Raw genomic sequence first — 18,680 nt, forward strand, 5'->3', positions numbered from 1 at the left:
CCCCCCAATGTCTTTGTCTCTCTCTCTCCCTCTCTCCCTCTCTCCCTCTCTCCCTCTCTCCCTCTCTCCCTCTCTCCCTCTCTCCCTCTCTCCCTCTCTTCCTCTCTCCCTCTATCCCTGCTTGTCTCCCTTTCTCCCTCTCTTTCCATCACTTCAATCTATAAGTAAGTAATGATTATAAAAATACTTTATATTGGCGTAGGCTTTGTTTATAGACTCACAGTCATTCATATAATATAACATAATGCATGGATTTCTTCCTGGAATGTTTGCATTCTAAAAGAGAATGTGGGAGCATTGGGCAGCGTGTGTGGTTGTTTTGGCAAGGGGCCTTGCTTTACTTTTACATCTATCAATCAATCAAACCATCACCTGAAACAAAATAAAATGACTTTGGTCTCTAGACAGCCAATCTTCCTGTCACAAATTTGTGTAGAGAAAGGCAGGAAAGCAAACCTTGTCTAGGGAGTACTGTTAAGGCTACAGGAAGTAGAAATCCAATTAACAAAACAAAATCTGCTGTGGTTCCCTGAGGATACTTCTCTTTCAGGTCAGCGTGGTACTCCTCCTTGAGCTTCTATACTGTCTCATGTGCTGAGGTTGCTGAGACAGCGTGTGCAAGTGCCAGACTCCTCCCATATGTTCCCGGCTGGAGGTCCTGGCAACTCTCCTTATGAACTTCCCTAAAGTATGACATTTAAATATATCAAAATGGGATATGGGCATTGTGATGCAGCAGATTAGACTGCTGCTTTGGATATCTACATCCCATGCCAGTTTGAGTCCTGGCTCCCCTGCTTCCAATCCAGCTTCCTGCTAATATACATTCTGGGAAGGCAGCAGATGATGGCCCAAGTACTTATGTTCTTGCCACCCATATGAGAGACTGGATAGTGTTCCAGCTCCTGGCTTCAACCTGACCCAGCCATGTCTGTTGCAGACATTTGAGGAAGGAATCACTGGAAGGTCTTTTTTTTTTCTCTCTCTCCCTGGCGTTACATGTAGCAACTTAACACCTTGTACCACAGTGCCGGACCCCTGGTCAAGATTTCTGTGGCTTTTTTTCATTATTTTTTTCCTGTGTTTGAGGGCCGCACATGAATATACTCAGACTCGAAAACAGCCCAATTTGGTATTATTTTTTGGGTTGGGATAGTATTACTATTAAAGGTTGTAGTTTCGGTATTTGTCTGCCTAGACCACTCTTTGTAATCTTCCTGTCTCTGTTTGAACTAGAGTTCTGTCATGTCAGAAATGTGGTCATCTAGTCCGTTATACCAGCCTCATTCTGTTTCTGAAGACACATGCTTATGTACAATAGCCCTAAATGAGTATTTCCCAAATTATTTTAATGGCACAAGTGTTCCCTGAAACTTACTTTTGGGAATTGTCTTTGGATTAAACGAATTCGTTTGCTTACTACAGAACTTCTCAGAATCGTTAATATGCTAGTGTTCATTCTAACTCTCTGAGAGGTGGATATAACATGTAGTGCTCCCAAAACTTTGAACACAAGTCCCCTCTCCCACACACACATATTGCCAGTTAACATACTGCAAAACTGGTATCATAGTTTGTTTAGAAAGTATTAGCTGAGATATGCTTATTTTCCTTTATCTTCCTAGGTCAACTCACTGAGAGAGAAACTGTCCAATTTCCTAACCTGTGTCTTCCTTCAGCATTTTTACACATATTTCTTTACTGCCTGGCTGATTCACGTTTTCTTTGAAAACTTGTGTGGTTCCAGTCTTTTTTTTTTTCTTTTCTCTTTTTTTTTTTTAATTTATTTTATTTTTTTATTTTTTTGACAGGCAGAGTGGACAGTGAGAGAGAGAGACAGAGAGAAAGGTCTTCCTTTGCCGTTGGTTCACCCTCCCATGGCCGCCGCGGCTGGCGCACCGCGCTGATCCGAAGCCAGGAGCCAGGTGCTTCTCCTGGTCTCCCATGCGGGTGCAGGGCCCAAGCACGTGGGCCATCCTCCACTGCACTCCCTGGCCACAGCAGAGAGCTGGCCTGGAAGAGGGGCAACCGGGACAGAATCCGGTGCCCCGACCGGGACTAGAACCCTGTGTGCCAGCGCCGCAAGGCGGAGGATTAGCCTAGTGAGCCGCGGCGCCGGCTTTTTTTTTTTTTTTTTCTTTAAGTAATTATTTGAAGGCAGAGTTACAGAGAGAGAGAGAGGCAAAGACAGATCTTCCATCTGCTGGTTCACTCTCTAGATGGCTATACCAGCTGGGGTTGGGCCAGATAGAAGCCAGGAGCTTCTTTCAGGTCTCACATGTGGGTAGCAGGGACCTAAGCACTTGGGCCATCCTCCAGTGCTTTCCCAGGCCATTAACAGGGAGCTGGATAGGGAGTGGAACAGCCAGGTCTCTAACTGGCACCCATATGGGATGCCGGTGACAGATACTGCGGCTTTACCTGCTATGCCACAATGCTGACCCTGGATCCAGACTTTTTATTTCAATTGAACCTAACTTCCTTTGTGACTTGGGTCATGTTTTACTTTATTCTATTCCTTTTTCTTTTCTTTTTTTTTTTAAGATTTATTTTATTTATTTGAAAGAGTTACAGAGAGAGGTAGAGACAGAGAAAGTCTTCCATTCGCTGGTTCACTCCCCAGATGGCCGTAACAGCCGGAGCTGTGCCGATCCAGAGCCAGGAGCTGGGAGCTTCCTCCAGGTCTCCCATGGGGGTGCAGGGGCCGAAGGACTTGGGCCATCTTCTGCTATTCCAGGCCATAGCAGAGAGCTGGATGGGAAGAGGAGCAGCCAGGACTAGAACCAGCGCCCAGATGGGATGACGGTGCTTTAGGCCAGGCCTTTAACCCTCTACGCCACAGCACTGGCCCCTCTATTTCTTTTTCTTTACCCATAGAAACTCAGTAGTTTACTTTTGACCTGACAGCCTTGGCTTTTCTTTTAACATTAATTAATTAATTACATTTATTTGAAAAACAGAAAGAGATCTCCCATCCACTGCCTTCAGCAGCAGGGGCTGGATAGGCTGGAATTTGAGTTTTCAGTATGGGTGGCAGAAACCCAACTGCTTTAACTGTCACCTGCTGCTTTCCAGGGTGCACATTAGCAGAAAGCTGGGATCAAGAGTAGAGTCAGGACTTGAGCACAGACTCCCTGATATGAGATGTGTGCTTTGCATGTGGTATCTTTTTTTTTCTTTCTTTTTTAAGATTTATTTATTTATTTGAAAAGCAGAGTTACAGAGAAAGGGGAAGAGACAGAGAGAGCTTCCATTTCTGGTTTACTTTCCAAATGGCCTCAACAGCCAGTGCTGGGCCAGGCCAAAACCAGAAGCCTGGAACTCCATCGGGGTCTCCCACATCAGTGGTAAGGGCCCAAGTAGTTGGGCCATATTCCACTGCTTTCTCAGGTGCATTAGCAGGGAGCTGGATCAGCAGCAGAGCAGCTGGGACTTGAACTGGTGCTCATATGGGATGCCTACATTGCCAGCAGTGGCCTAACTTGCTGCGCTACAGTGTTAACTGCTCACACACACACCCCTTTTTTTTTTTTTTTTTTTTTTTTAAGATTTACTTATTTGAAAGGCCAGGGGGTGGGAGGGAGAAGGGAGAGACCTTGTTTCTGCTGGTTCACTCCCCAAATGGCTGTAACAGCCAGATCTGGGCCAGGCTAAAACCAGGAGCCAGGAACTCCACCTAGTCTCCCACATGATTGAGAAGGGTCCAAGTACTTGGACCACCTGCTGCTGTTTTCCCAGGTACATTAGTGTGACCCTGGACTGGAAGTAATACAGCTAGGACTTGAATTGGCACTTTATGAGGCTTAACCCACTACAATGCAATTCTGGCCTCCTTTGCAATATCTTAACCACTAGGCCAAACACTCACTCTTGACCTTTCTTTGATAAAAGACACTGCATCCTCAATATTTGAGCCTTTATGTGATCATTTAATTCTCTTTAAAAAATGAAAAAAAAAAAGGGGGGGGGTGCTGGCAGCATGGCTCACTTGGTTAATCCTCTGCCTACAGTGCCGGCATCCCATGTGGGCGCCGAGTTCTAGTCCCGGTTGCTCCTCTTCCAGTCCAGCTCTCTGCTGTGGCCCGGGAAGGCAGTGGAGGATGGCCCAAGTGCTTGGGCCCCTGCACCCGCATGGGAGACCAGGAAGAAACACCTGGCTCGTGGCTTCGGGTCGGCACAGCGCCACCCATAGCGGCCATTTGGGAAGTGAACCAGTGGAAGGAAGATCTTTCTCTCTTTCTCTCTCTCTGTCTCTCTGTCTATAAATCTACCTGTCCAAAAAAAAAAAAAAAAAAAAGTCAAAGGTCTTTTTTTTTTTTTTTTTATTGAAAGTCAGAGAAAGACACAGAAAGGTCTCCCATCCACTGATTTATTCCCCCAAATACTCAGAATGGCTGGGGTTGGGCCAGGCCAAAGCCAGAAGCTGAAACTAAATCTGGGTCTCCCATGTGGCTGACAGGGATCCTAGTACTTGAGCCATCACCTGCTGCCTCCCAGGGTTGTGCATTAGCAGGAAGCTGGAATTGGGAGCAGAGCCAGAACTGAAATCCAGACATTCAGATATGGGATGCAGGCATCCCAAACAAAGTCTTAACCACTGTGCCAAGCATCCACCCCAGTTGTTTTAAAATCAAGTGTACTACACTGTAAGTAGCTTTTTAAAAAATATGTGCTTGTTGTCGTCTTGTCTTTTAAAGACTAGTGTGGCCAGTATGGCTAATCTGTGCCAGAAAAAAAAATCCCCCTGGACCCTCAGCCCTCTTGAGTAATGGCAGGAGATGAACCACAGCAGAGTAGGAGTAATACAGAAAAGGCTGTGGGCTCAGCTCAGAAGAGGAAGGTAGATGAGAGCTATCTCGTTAAAGCTTCTCCTGGGTTCCCCTGGAAGGAGCCCGTGCCATTTGCCAGCATTTTATCTGCCAGCAGCAGATGTAAGCTCTCAAAAACAGCAGGGAGGGTGTTGACTGCAGCAATGCATCAAGGCTGTGGTTTGTAACCTCAATAGTAAGGCAGTTAAAACTTTTTTTTTTCAACAAAGACATTTTGATTGCCAAATCCATAACCATTAGCAGCTGTGGTTGTGAACACTCCTCTAGACCTAACAAGTTTTCAAACAAAAAGTTGAGTTGGTGGTTTTTGCTTCTAAGTGTCTGTGTTGTATTTGCGCTATTTATATCCCTGCCTTCAATAGAAAATCTGATTTGTCTGAAATCTCTGAGGTCATTGATTATTCTATTTCTTCTAACTGAGTCTGTTCCTCTCCTGCCAGCTTACTGACCCTTCAGTCTGTTTGATCTTACAGCTTTTGTAACATCCCATACCCTATCTTCAAGGAATTATGCTGAAGCAGTTCAGCTGGGTGCCTATATCCAGTAATTGACATCAGCAATAGAATTGCAGTTTTCCAGTAGGGAAGAGAATATTACTTGTTTCTTCTATAAGAATATCCAAGCAACATAGATCTTCGGGAAGATTGCAAATATCAATTCATGTGTGGAAATCATTGGCTTTTATCACCAATGAGTTGTCTATGAGTATGATAGGTAGGAAATTAGAAAATGAAAAAAGTCATAGTCATATTCAAACCAGACATTGGCCTTGAAAATGCAAAATCCCTGAATTCTCTTTTAAAATATATTACAACTTTGTCTTCTTTGCTGTGAAAATCTGCCAGTTCACAGATCTCAGAATGTTCCTGAGGGATCATGAGGGCAATTATTTGAGACCCAAAAAAGAGGGAAATTGTGTGTCACTAACAAGTAGCCTGACCCTAGGCAATTCTTTCAACTTATTGCTCACTTTAGTGAGAGAGACAATGTATTTTCAGAATTCTCATGAAGGAGAGGACATTTACTAGAATTTCTTGGTTATAACATTGTCTTAAGAATTGTTTGTAATCTGAGTATTAAGTACCCATTTAAAAATGGTTTAAAGAGTTACTGTGGGCCGGCACCACGGCTCAATAGGCTAATCCTCCACCTTGCTGCGCTGGCACACCAGGTTCTAGTCCCAGTCGGGGCCCCGGATTCTGTCCCGGTTGCCCCTTTTCCAGGCCAGCTCTCTGCTATGGCCCGGGAGTGCAGTGGAGGATGGCCCAAGTGCTTGGGCCCTGCACCCGCATGGGAGACCGGGAGAAGCACCTGGCTCCTGGCTTCAGATCAGCGCGATGTGCCAGCCGCAGCACGGTGGCCATTGGAGGGTGAACCAACGGCAAAGCAAGACCTCTCTCTCTGTCTCTTCTCTCTCACTGTCCACTCTGCCTGTCCAAAAAAAAAAAAAGAGTTACTGTGTGAGAGGGTGTATGTATGTATTTTAATTTAGGGAACATTTTGTTTTCTGTTATATTGACTCTGAAGAGAAATGGGGAATATTAGCTGTAGGATGGGACAAGATCAGTGCTGTGTAGTGTCAGTCAGACTGTCTTCCACAAATGGCTGGAAGACCCATGCGCTTGTTTATGTCTTCTCCCTTATTTTCACTTGGTATGTATATGGATTGTCTGTGTAGCATTGAGCTGGAAGCCCCTGTCTTTGATACAGGGCTCGCAACTTGAATTGAGTAAAAGTTCAGGGGTACAGGTGAGTTCAGCTATTTCACTTTGGGCTTCCTGCATGAACTTTATTCAACTTCAGTCAAATTTGTACAGCAGTCATCTGGTCAAAGTATCAGGATCAGTATGGTACCCTGCTGTGAGAAAACTTTTCTTTTGGTACAGTGGGACCTTATGTGCTAGTTATTCTGTGAAAACCTTGACTTGCTTTGAAGGAAGAGTAAATGAGAACTATGTATCAGAGAATACAATAACTTTCAGGATGGGCTTTTTGGGATCTCTTATGCTTGTGGCTTTTTAATTTTTTTTTATCAGACCCATTTCCTTCTCTGTTTCTGAGTATTATCACCTCAATTTTCTTGGAGTCAGTTTTCAGCTAACTAGATTTCAGAGCCTGATTTCATGTCCTATCTAGTTCTCTAAAGTTCAAACCAAGAAAATCTATTGCAAATATATTTTCTTTATCAATGAGTTCCTTCTTAACTGTTTGCCTTAGCTATTAGTCCTCTGGAGACAGGTATAAGATTCATTGGTCATCTGGGGATTTGTTGTGAAGAGTGACATACTTTAGGAGTTATTGATTATTTTATTGCTAAGATCATTAAGAACTAAGTGGAGACTTGCAGAGATGTTGAAAATTCCCATTTGGCTCTGAATCAATAGTGGTTGCCAAAAACTACCAAACTTTATTTTTTTGTATAAAAGTGGCAAAAAAAAAATGTTTTCTAAATGACCAGTGAGCAGTTGCTCTCTGCAGAGGAAAAGAGAATGGCTGTTTGGTAGTTAGTTACCTATTATATTAAATGGCTATGAAACTTACAAAGCATGAAAGATGAACAGGCTAACCTTTCCCACTCCTCACCTGGAAGCCAGGTGATAGGAGCATTTTGGCAGGAGCCTAAGGAGACTTTTACCAAGTTTAGATGCTTGCTTGATTTTTAAAAAATTTATTTATTTTACTTGAAAGAGTTACACAGAGAGAGAAGGAGAGTCAGAGAGAGAGAGAGAGAGGTCTTCTATCCACTGGTTCACTACCCAATTGGCCGCAACGGCTGGAGCTGTGCTGATCCGAAGCCAGGAGCTTCTTCCGGGTCTCCCACGTGAGTGCAGGAGCCCAAGGACTTGGGCCATCTTCTACTGCTTTCCCAGGCCATAGCAGATAGCTGGATCCAAAGTAGAGCAGCCGGGACTTGAACCGGATGCCAGCACTGCAGGTGGCGGCTTTACATGCTACACCATAGCACCAGCCCCAACACTTGCTTGATTTTAAAACCTACCTTCCCTGTTTTTGTATTATCCAGTGACCCTTAATCCCTAAATTGGATGTGATATATAGAATTTATCCGTATTCTTCATCTCTATTCTCATGATATATTCTTTCTTTTAAAAAAAAGTTTTATTTATGTATTTGAAAGACAGAGACAGGGAGAGAGAGAGAGACATCTTCTATCTGCTGGTTTACTCCCCAGATGGCCACAATAGTCAGACCTAGGCCAGACCGAAACTGGGAGCCTAGAACTCCATCCAGGTCTTCCTTGTGGGTGCAGGGGCCCAAGCATTTGGGTCATCTTCCACTGCTTTCCCAGGTGCATCAGTAGGGAGCTGGATTGGAAATGGAGCAGCGGGACTAGAACCAGCACCCATATGGGATGCTGGTACTGCAGGCAGGTACTTAACTCACTGCACCACAACACTGGCCCCTCATGAAATACTGCTTTGCTAGGTCAGCTGCAATTTATAATTTCTTTTAAGGATTTATTTTATTTATTTGAAAGAATTACAGAGAGAGGTAGAGACAGAGAGGTCTTCCATCTACTGCTTCACTCCCCAGATGGCCACAACGGCCGGAGCTACACTGATCCAAAGCCAGGAGCATGGAGCTTCTTCTGAGTCTCCCACGTGGGTGCAGGGGCCCAAGCACTTGGGCCATCTTCTACTGCTTTCCCAGGCCATAGCAGGGAGCTGGGTTGGAAGAGGAGCAGCCAGGACTAGAACCAGTGCCCATGTGCAATGCTGGTACTTCAGTCCAGAGCTTTAACCAGTTGTGCCACAGCACCAGCCCTAGATTTTTTATTTTTTAAAAAAAGATTTATTTATTTATCTGAAAGTCAGAGTTACACAGAGAGAGAGGCAGAGAGAGAGAGAGAGAAAGAGGTCTTCCGTCTGATGGTTCATTCCCCAGATGGTTGCAACGGCCGGGCTGTGCCGATCCAAAGCCAGGAGCCAGGAGCTTCTTCTGGATCTCCCACAGGGGTGCAGGGGCCCAAGGACTTGGGCCATCTTCTACTGCTTTCCCAGGCCATAGCAGAGAGCTAGATCAGAAGTGGAGCAGCCAGGACTAGAACCGGCAGCTATATGGGATGCCGGTGCTTCAGGCCAGGGCATTAACCCGGTGCACCACAGTGGTGGCCATATATATATATATGACAGGCAGAGTTAGTGAGAGAGAGAGACGGAAAGGTCTTCCTTTTCCGTTGGTTCACCCCCCAATGGCCACTGCGGCCGGCATACTGCGCTGATCCGAAGCCAGGAGCCAGGTGCTTCTCCTGGTCTCCCATGCGGGTGCAGGGCCCAAGGACTTGGGCCATCCTCCACTGTACTCCTGGACCACAGCAGAGAGCTGGACTGGAAGAGGAGCAACCGGTACAAAATCCGGTGCTCCGACTGGGACTAGAATCTGGTGTGCCGGTGCCACAGGCAGAGGATTAGCCTATTGAGCCGCAGCACCGGCCAATGTATATATATTTTTAAAGATTTATTTATTTTACTTGAAAGTCAGAGTTACACAGACAGAGGAGAGACAGAGAGAGAGAGAGGGGGGTCTTCCATCTGCTGGTTTACTCCCGAACTGGCCGCAATGGCCAGAGCTGGACTGATCCAATGCCAGGAGCTTCTTCTGGGTCTCCCATGTGGGTGCAGGAGCCCAAGCACTTGAGCTATCCTCTACTGCTTTCCAAGGCCATACCAGAGAGCTGGATCAGAAGTGAAGCAGCCAGAACTCGAACCAGTGTCCATATAGGATGCCGGCACTGCATGTGGTGGCTTTACCCACTATCCCACAGCGCCGGCCCCTATAATTTTTTTTAAAGATTTATTTAGGCCGGCGCTGTGGCTCAACAGGCTAATCCTCCGCCTGTGGTGCTGGCACACCGGGTTCTAGTCCCAGTCAGGGTGCCGGATTCTGTCCCAGTTGCCCCTCTTCCAGTCCAGCTCTCTGCTGTGGCCCAGGAGTGCAGTGGAGGATGGCCCAAGTCCTTGGGCCCTGCACCCATGGGAGACCAGGAAAAGCACCTGGCTCCTGGCTTTGGATCAGCGCGGTGCCCCGGCTGCAGCGGCCATTGGGGCGTGAACCAATGGCAAAGGAAGACCTTTCTCTCTGTCTGTCTCTCTCTCACTGTCCACTCTGCCTGTCAAAAAATTTAAAAAAATAAAAGGGAAAAAAATAAAGATTTATTTATTTGAAAAACAGAGGGTGATAGAGAGGTCTTAAGTCTTTTGGTTCACTCCCCAAGTACTGGCAACAGCTAGAGCCAGACCAGGACAAAGTTAGGGACTAGGAACCCTATCTGGTTCTCCAACATGAGCGGCAGGAGCCCAAATACTCAGGCCATTTTCTGCTGTTTTCTCCAACACATTAGCAGAGAACTGGATTAGAAGTAGAGCAGCTGGGACTTGAACTGGCACTCATATGGGATGTCAGCATCACAGGCAGTAGCTTAACTTACTGTGCCGCAGTGCCAGCCCCTCACTCCAAATGTTTTATTCCTCATGCTAAATTAAAACTTTTTATCTTGGCAAGCAGCTACTATAGCTTTACATTTAAGAAAAACCATTCTAACATATAATTACAGAGTATGCAAGTGTTAAGTAGTGGGGGAAAGTAGAAAAATGGTGGACAAATGAAATTTGATAATAGGTTGTTTGGATTCATCATGCCTCACATAAAGATAAACATTAAAATCAACTTGCCTGACTGGCTCTGAAATCCAAGGCCATGTGAATGTTCTTTTTCCCAGCACTACCACTGAACTTCAAGGGGCTTACAAGAAACAGAGGTGAATAGCAAAGCAGACTACAAGGACTAAAGTAAGGCTTATGTACTGGGAAAATGGATTATCTTTCATCATCAAATTCATTAAAGCCAAGTCTACTTGGCAGAGCCTCAATACCACCAAAAAAGCAGAATCCTGGTGACTGAGGCCTGGACACTAAGGACCACATTACACGCTGACCAGTGAAGAGCTTATAAGAAAGGGATCTTTGATCTGAGGCAAAAGGCTATAAGTTGTAGAGGCAGGTGTTGTGGTGCAGTGGGCTAAGCTGCCACTTGGGACATCTGCATTCTGTATGGGAGTGCTGATTTGAGTCCCAGCTAATCTACTTCTGTTCCAGCTTCCTGACAGTGTACCTAGGAAGGCAGTGGATGATGACCCAAGTACTTGGGTCTGTTTCACCCACATGGAGGATTCAGCTGGAGGGAGTAAACCAGGAGATGGAATACCTCTCTATTTCTCTTGGTCTGTCTCTTTGCCTTTCAAGTAAATGGAAAATGAACAAATAAGAAAAAATTTTTAATTGACAAACACCTAAAACTTCAGGTACTGGTTTAATACAAAAAGCCAACAGTGCCAGGTTTGTGGGGCGATTGATGCTTTGATTTTTTTTTTTTTTTTTTTTTTTTTTGACAGGCAGAGTGGACAGTGAGAGAGAGAGACAGAGAGAAAGGTCTTCCTTTTGCCGTTGGTTCATCCTCCAATGGCCGCCGCGGCCGGCGCGCTGCGGCCGGCGCACCGCGCTGATCCGATGGCAGGAGCCAGGAGCCAGGTGCTTCTCCTGGTCTCCCATGGGGTGCAGGGCCCAAGCACCTGGGTCATCCTCCACTGCACTCCCTGGCCACAGCAGAGGGCTGGCCTGGAAGAGGGGCAACCGGGACAGAATCCGGCGCCCCGACCGGGACTAGAACCCGGTGTGCCGGCGCCGCTAGGCGGAGGATTAGCCTATTGAGCCGCGGCGCCGGCCTGATGCTTTGATTTTAAGTAAGGTACTCAGACTGAGTTCCTGGCTCCTGGATTTGGCCTAGCACAGCCCCAGCTGTCGTGGGTATTTGGATAGTGAACCCGTGGATGGAAGAGCTCTCTGTCTTTCAACATGCAAGTTCAGCAGTGACCTTTATAAGAATAATTTTGGTGAAGTGATAGGAGTGAAAGCCTGTCTGTGAATTTAAGAGAAAAACAGAGGACTTGAAAGGAGGAGTACAGATAATCTTCCAATGAATTTTGTTGTAAAGAGGACCTAAAAATGGGGTAGTAGCTGGGAGTGGATGTGGGATCTGGAGAGGAGTTGTAGTTTTATGGCACACATTACAGAATGTTTGTGTGTTAATGGGATCGATCCAGTAGAGAGGAAAGAATTATTGATCTGGAAGAAAGAGGAGAGAATGGCTGAAATGGCTTGTAATTTTGGAAAAGCAGAGCTGTGAAGTCCTGGCAATATTGTTCTTTGTCTTGATACTCTATAAGCCATAGAGAAACAAAAGCAGGAAAATTCAAGAAATGGCAGCTCTGATTGCTGCCTCTTTGGCCTGTTTAGAATTAGGTTTAAAGATCTTGGTGGGAGCCTCTGGTCTTATTCATGTCAAAGCCCTTCAGCATGGGCCTTGTCGGGGGGCTTATTAGTTCCTTCTAATACTCAGAAGTAACAGCCCTGCTTTTCTGAATTCCATAGATCCCCATGATTATAGAAGAGTTTATCTCCCATATTTGTTCTTTGTTGTCAACTGTGAGCATTTTGACCTTGCCTTCAGATATGACTGTGGCTAATACTTGATATTAAGTTTTTTTATTTTATCAAAGTACATGCCACACCTATCCCACACTGAAAGCCGTGATATGTGGGTAGGAACAAAGCTGCTAAGAACCCCTCTGTTTTCCTGACAGCATCACTTATCACCTAGGACAAAGTGGCTAGTAAAGAAGTTTAACTGTTTGTGCTTCTACTAGCTACTGAGAAATTTTCTTTATTTCTTCTTTTCCTTCTCCCTTGCCTTCTCCAACTGAAACCTCCATCTCTGCTTTAGCACTTTAGATCTTGGGAAGACATATCTGAGCAGATGAATAAAAATGGAAGATAATTCCATACTTTTGACAGTAGTCATTTGGAGAAAGGCTTCCCTGGTAGTGAAGTTTGAGCACAAGACATCCCAGGCTAAGAACTGAGGAAACCCCACCTCAGTGAGGGGTTGCTGGAGAGCGCTTTCTGCCAACCTCAGGTTGGTCCTTCTGTTGTGATTATGTAGCCAGTTTAGTTTTCCTTCAGGTTGTGTGTCTGTTTTTACAGAAGAAATGAAAGTCTTCAGCATTCATGCAGATTTGTGTTGTGATAAGAGACCCAAAGGAGACTTCTAAATCATTTTGAGAATTGCTCTACCAGTTATTTAGTTAGTTACCTTTTCACCCTGAGTAGGCCTGGAATGCATTCAGCAAAACAGCTTTTGCGTGTTCATACCTTTCACAATGAATCATCTTCCTTCCCTTCAGTGTGAGAAGGGCTCTGTGTGCTGTTTCTGGCAGGACTTCCACAAATGCTCTATCTTTCTTAAATCTCCCAGTGCTGCGCGTGAACTGAACCTGTGGGCTGGCTGGTGTTCCTAAGGAGACTTTTGGTGAAAGATTGGTCATTTCTGATTCTTCCAGAAGATGTTAGGGATCCCTTTTTAATGAAGTTGTTTCCCCTAGAGAAATCAGAGATGGCAGGCAGTAGACTAAATACTGTGCAAAAAGTGGAGCTTTGTTCATGTTGTGGAGCATAATCCTCTGTTCCTGTGGAATGGAGAGTACTGTTATCAGAAGGTTCAGGTAAAACCTGGGACATCCTTTGATCTCTCTGAAATTCAAAATTTGTCCAAACCAGCTTGAACTTTTTATTTCTATTTTTCGCAGTTTCCAGATATCAGTCAAGAATCTGATTCTCCATTTGTTTTCATCTGCAAAAATCCCCAGGAAATGATTGTGAAGTTTCCTATTAAAGGAAATCCAAAAATCTGTAAGTCATGATCTTTGATGATCTAATTTTTTCTTTTTGTCTTATATCTCATTTGTCTAACTTCTAAAAAATCTACTTGGAGCCAGCATTATAACACATCAGGTTAAGCTACTGCCTGTGACATAGAGTTGCCTGTTCAAGTGCCTGCTGCTCCACTTCTGTTCCCCACTAATACACCTGGGAAAGCAACAGAAGATGGCCCAAGTACTTGGGCCTCTGCTACCCATGTGAGAGACCAAGTCAGAGTTCCAGGCACCTAGCTTTGGCCTGGCCGCAGCCTTGGCTGGCTGTCTCAGCTAGTTGGGGAGTAAACCAAGAGGTGAAACATTCTCTCTCTCTCTCTCTTTCTCTCTGTCTTTCCCTCTTTGTAACTCTGTCTTTAAAATAAATAGGTAAATCTTTAAGATAAAAATATGCTGTTTTTACTTTATTCTATGGCATCCTAATGTTGGAAATTATCTTTAATTAAAATAATTTATATAAATTGTAAATAATTATAAATGATTATTAAAGATTGTTATTTATCAATAACTTTTTTTAAATGATTTATTTTATTTATTTGAAAGGCAGAGTTAGAGAGAGGGCAAGAGACAAAGAGATCACTTTCTGATTTTCCATCTTCTAGTTCACTCCCCTAAATGGCTACAATGGCTGGGTCAAGGCTAGGCCAAAGCCAGGAGCCTGGAACGCCTTTCAGACCTCCCATGTGGATTGCAGGTGCCCAGGTACCTGGGCCATCTTCTGCTGCTTTCCCAAACACATCAGCAGGGAACTGGATCAGAAGTGGAATAGCTGAGACTTGAACTGGTACTCCTATGGGATGCTGGTGTCACAGGTGGTAACTTAACCCACTATGCTGGCCCCATATCACTAACTTTAATGTAGGGTTATTAACACAGTTATAGCCTTTCTGAGGTGTACCCTGGTCCACAATTACTAGCATGCTAGTGAATCACTCCAAACTTCAATTTAGGACCCCATTACATTAAAATGCTATTTGTTAGCCAAAAGAGCATATTCTGGTCCACGATACCACTCATTAAAGGAAGGAGTCAGCTAGTACCAGTGGTAAAATTGTCATCTCTCCCTTGTTCTTCAGTATTCAACCCAAGAATAACATTTCACATTTAAATGTTTATTTTCTGTTTTGGAGGCACTACTTCCCACATTTCCCTTGATTATTTGTTCCTGGAGTGCTGCCTTAGCCTTCTTGCTTGTCATCCTCTTTTTTTTCTTTAAAGGTGATTTTCTTTAAGGTTTATTTATTTATTTGAAAGTCAGAGTTACACAGAGAGAAGGAGAGGCAGAGAGAGAGAGAGAGAGAGAGGTCTTCCATCCGCTGGTTTACTCCCCAATTGGCTGCAATGGCCGGAGTTATGCCAATCTGAAGTCAGGAGCCAGGAGCTTCTTCCAGCTCTCCCACACAGGTGCAGGGGCCCAAGGACTTGGGCCATCTTCTTCTTCTTCTTCTTCTTCTTTTTTTTTTTTTTTATTTGACAGAGTTAGAGAGAGAGATAGAGAGAAAAGTCTTCCTTCCGTTGGTTCACTCCCCAAATGGCTGCTACAGCTGGCACTGCGCCGATATGAAGCCAGGAGCCAGGTGCTTCCTCCTGGTCTCCCATGCGGGTGCAGGGCCCAAGCACTTGGGCCATCCTCCACTGTCTTCCCAGGCCACAGCAGAGAGCTGGACTGGAAGAGGAGCAACTGGGACTAGAACCCGGCGCCCATATGGGATGCTGGGGCTGCAGGCGGAGGATTAACCAAGTGATTTAAGGCACCGGCCCCTTGGGCCATCTTCTACTGCTTTCTCAGGCCATAGCAGAGAGCTGGATGGGAAGTGGAGCAGCCGGGACTCGAACTGGTGCCCATGTGGGATGCCAGCACTGCAGGTGAAGGTTTTACTTTCTACGCTACAGCACTGGCGCCTTTCATCTTCTTTTTGAAACCTCTTAATGTTTTCTTTTCTTTTTCTTTAACCTTTACTCGCAGGTTTGTGGTTAAAGTATATTCACTTCTCCGGGAATGTTTTGTTGGGTTCATTCTTCTTTCTTCCAACTTTTCTTCCAGCTCCCAACATCTCTTCCTCAGTTTATCCTACAGAAGCAGCTTCTATTTCAGAGTAATCTCAAAAAATATAGAGAGATAAGGGTATCCTTGCTGCCTAACCTTTGAAAAACAGCATCAACAATGTTCCCATTTGCTCATGTCACTTAGCATTTGTGCTCCATGTCACTGCTTTTCCTTTGTGTGAACTGAGTAATGCTAGGACATGCATTGTCTTCACTTGTACACATCTCTACTTCACCTGAGGACCAACCAGCGATTTTATAAGTCTACTTTCTGAAGAAAAACTTCTCAAACCATCAAGAGAATAAAAGCCATCTAGGAAGCTATTAGAACAAAGATTCCTAGGCCTTTCTCTCAGGTGATACTGATACCTTGTTTAAAATTTTTTAAAGATCTAGTTATTTATCTGAAAGAGTTAGAGAGAGATCGATGGTATACTGGTTCACTCCCTAAATGACCACAATGTCCAGCTGGGCCAGGCCAAAGATAGGAGGCTGGAACGCCATCTGGGTCTCCCACGTGGATAGTAGGGGCCCAAGTTCTGCTGCTTTCCCAGGCAGGGAGCTGGAAAAGAAGCAGAGCAGCCAGGACTCGAACCTGCACTCATATGGGATGACGATGTCACAGGTGGCAGCTTAACCCGTGACGCCACAATACTGGCCCCAGTACAAATGCTATTGGTCACCTGACTATACTATAGCAGTGCTTTCCATCACAAAAATGAAGTGCTTGAACATATATTAATGTATATTCACTGCAAAATTCAGACATATGATGATAACACATATGTATCTGAGATTTCTACAAATCAGAAAATCGGAACAAAGTTGCCTTACACTTACGCTCATCAGATTCTCCAGACTGTACTCTGGCTGATGGACAGGTGGTTCTGGAAATTCTTTTTTCTTCTTTTCTACTCTTTAGAGTTGAAATTTCCCTTTTTCTCTCTCGCTGTTAGGATGTGTCATTTGTCCCCTTCCTTCTCCACTGCTTTCTTACCTTACTGTAAACATTGACAGCAACACTTGTGGCAGGAGGAAAAGGTGGTCCATCTTCTCTCAGAGAGTGACTGTTACTTGATCTTTAGTGCAGTTCTCTCTTCTTAGCTTCTGCCTTTGTCTTGGTTTTCATCTGCTACTTAAGCGCCTGTGAGAAAATATTGTGTATAAACAGAGTTTAGATATTTCTCTGAAATATATTACTTTAATACTTTCTCTACTCAGAGACCCACCTTTAATATATATATATAGCCAGGGCCGGCGCTGTGGTGTAGCGGTTCAAGCTGGTTCGAGTTCTGGCCGCTCCACTTCTGATCCAGCTCTCTGCCATGGCCTGGGCTAAGTCCTTGGGCTCCTGCACCCACATGGGAGACCCAGAGGAGGCTCCTGGCTCCTGGCTTCGGGTCGGTGCGGCTCCGGCCATTGCAGCTATTTGGGGAGTGGGCCAGCAGATGGAGGACCTCTCTCTCTCTCTCTCTCCGCCTCTCCTTCTTTATCTGTGTAACTCTGACTTTCAAGTAAATAGATAAATCTTAAGCAACAACAACAACAAAAAATATATATGTATATAGCCTTTATTTTTTTCTCCATAAGGTCTTTTAAAAGATTTATTTATTTGAAAGGCAGAGCATCAGAGGGACACACACACAGGTATCTTCCATTCATTGGTTCACTCCCCAGATGGCTACAACAGTTAAGGCTAGGCCAGGCTGAAGCCAGAAGCTTCGTCCAGGTATCCCACGTGGCTGCAGGGGCCCAAACACTTGGTCCATCCTCCACTGCTTTCCCACCTACATCAGCAGAGATCAGAAGTGGAGCAGCCAGGACTCGAACCAACACCCTTATGGGACACCAACATCACTGGTGGTGGCTTAACCTGCTAAGCCACAATGCGGGGGCGGGGGGGGGGGGAGTACTTTTTTTTTTTTTTTAATTTAACTACATGCTTTATAAACACATGCAAAGGCCGGCGCCGTGGCTCAATAGGCTAATCCTCCACCTTGCGGCGCCAGCACACCGGGTTCTAGTCCCGGTCGGGGCGCCGGATTCTGTCCCGGTTGCCCCTCTTCCAGGCCAGCTCTCTGCTATGGCCAGGGAGTGCAGTGGAGGATGGCCCAGGTGCTTGGGCCCTGCACCCCATGGGAGACCAGGAAAAGCACCTGGATCCTGGCTCCTGCCATCGGATCAGCGCGGTGCGCCGGCTGCAGCGGCGGCCATTGGAGGGTGAACCAACGGCAAAAGGAAGACCTTTCTCTCTCTCTGTCTCTCTCTCTCACTGTCCACTCTGCCTGTCAAAAAAAAAAAAAAATAAAAAAAAAAATAAACACATGCAAATACTGCCTTATATCTTGAAAAGCATTGAGAATCCTTATGCAATTCCTATCAATTGATGACAAATTCTTTTTCCACTTTCAACTTCTTGCCCATCTGCTACACATGCATTTGATTTTCTTTTAAGCACTGTGACTAAGGATATGGTTTATCACTGAAATGCTTTAGATGCTAAATGTAAAAATATTGGGGAGATAGAGAAACAAAGCATTACCAGTCTACCACTGAGTATATTATGTTATTATATGATTCTTAAACAGCTCCCAGGTCTTAAAAGATGAGGCTAAGGGCCAGCATTGTGGTGCAGTGGGCTGTTAAGCTGCTGCCTGCAACACTGGCATCAGCAACCTGTGTGAGCACCAATTTGAGACCTGGCTGTTGTACTTCTGATCCAATGCCCTGCTAATGCACCTGGGAAAGCAGCAAAAGATGACCCAGATGCTTGGGTCTCTGCACCCATTGGGAGACCTGGATGGAGTTCCAGGTTTCTGACTTCAGCCTGGCCTAGACGTGGCAATTGCAGCCATTTGATTTTTATTTTTTTTATTTTTTGACAGGCAGAGTGGACAGTGAGAGAGAGAGACAGAGAGAAAGGTCTTCCTTTGCCGTTGGTTCACCCTCCAATGGCTGCCGCGGCCGGCGCACTGCAGCCGGAGCACCGTGCTGATCCGAAGCCAGGAGCCAGGTGCTTC

General features: G+C 45.2%; 1 protein-coding gene across 5 annotated transcripts in view; it reads left to right on the forward strand.

The window, feature by feature from the left end:
• Nucleotides 1–18,680, forward strand: part of TRIP4 (thyroid hormone receptor interactor 4) — a 100,003-nt gene that overhangs the window by 76,458 nt on the left and 4,865 nt on the right. For 4 of the 5 annotated variants that reach the window (XM_008268896.5, XM_089310541.1, XM_002718101.6 and 1 more), the window contains one exon: nt 13,489–13,591. The exons of the other annotated variant lie outside the window; for it this stretch is intronic. In XM_008268896.5, the coding sequence (XP_008267118.2) occupies nt 13,489–13,591 (103 nt within the window). The remainder of the gene's footprint in view (nt 1–13,488; nt 13,592–18,680) is intronic. 5 annotated transcript variants of the gene reach the window in all.

This window comes from Oryctolagus cuniculus, chromosome 12 (genome assembly GCF_051225735.1).
Source record: "Oryctolagus cuniculus isolate XC-2025 breed Fujian yellow rabbit chromosome 12, ASM5122573v1, whole genome shotgun sequence".
Taxonomy (NCBI): domain Eukaryota; kingdom Metazoa; phylum Chordata; class Mammalia; order Lagomorpha; family Leporidae; genus Oryctolagus; species Oryctolagus cuniculus.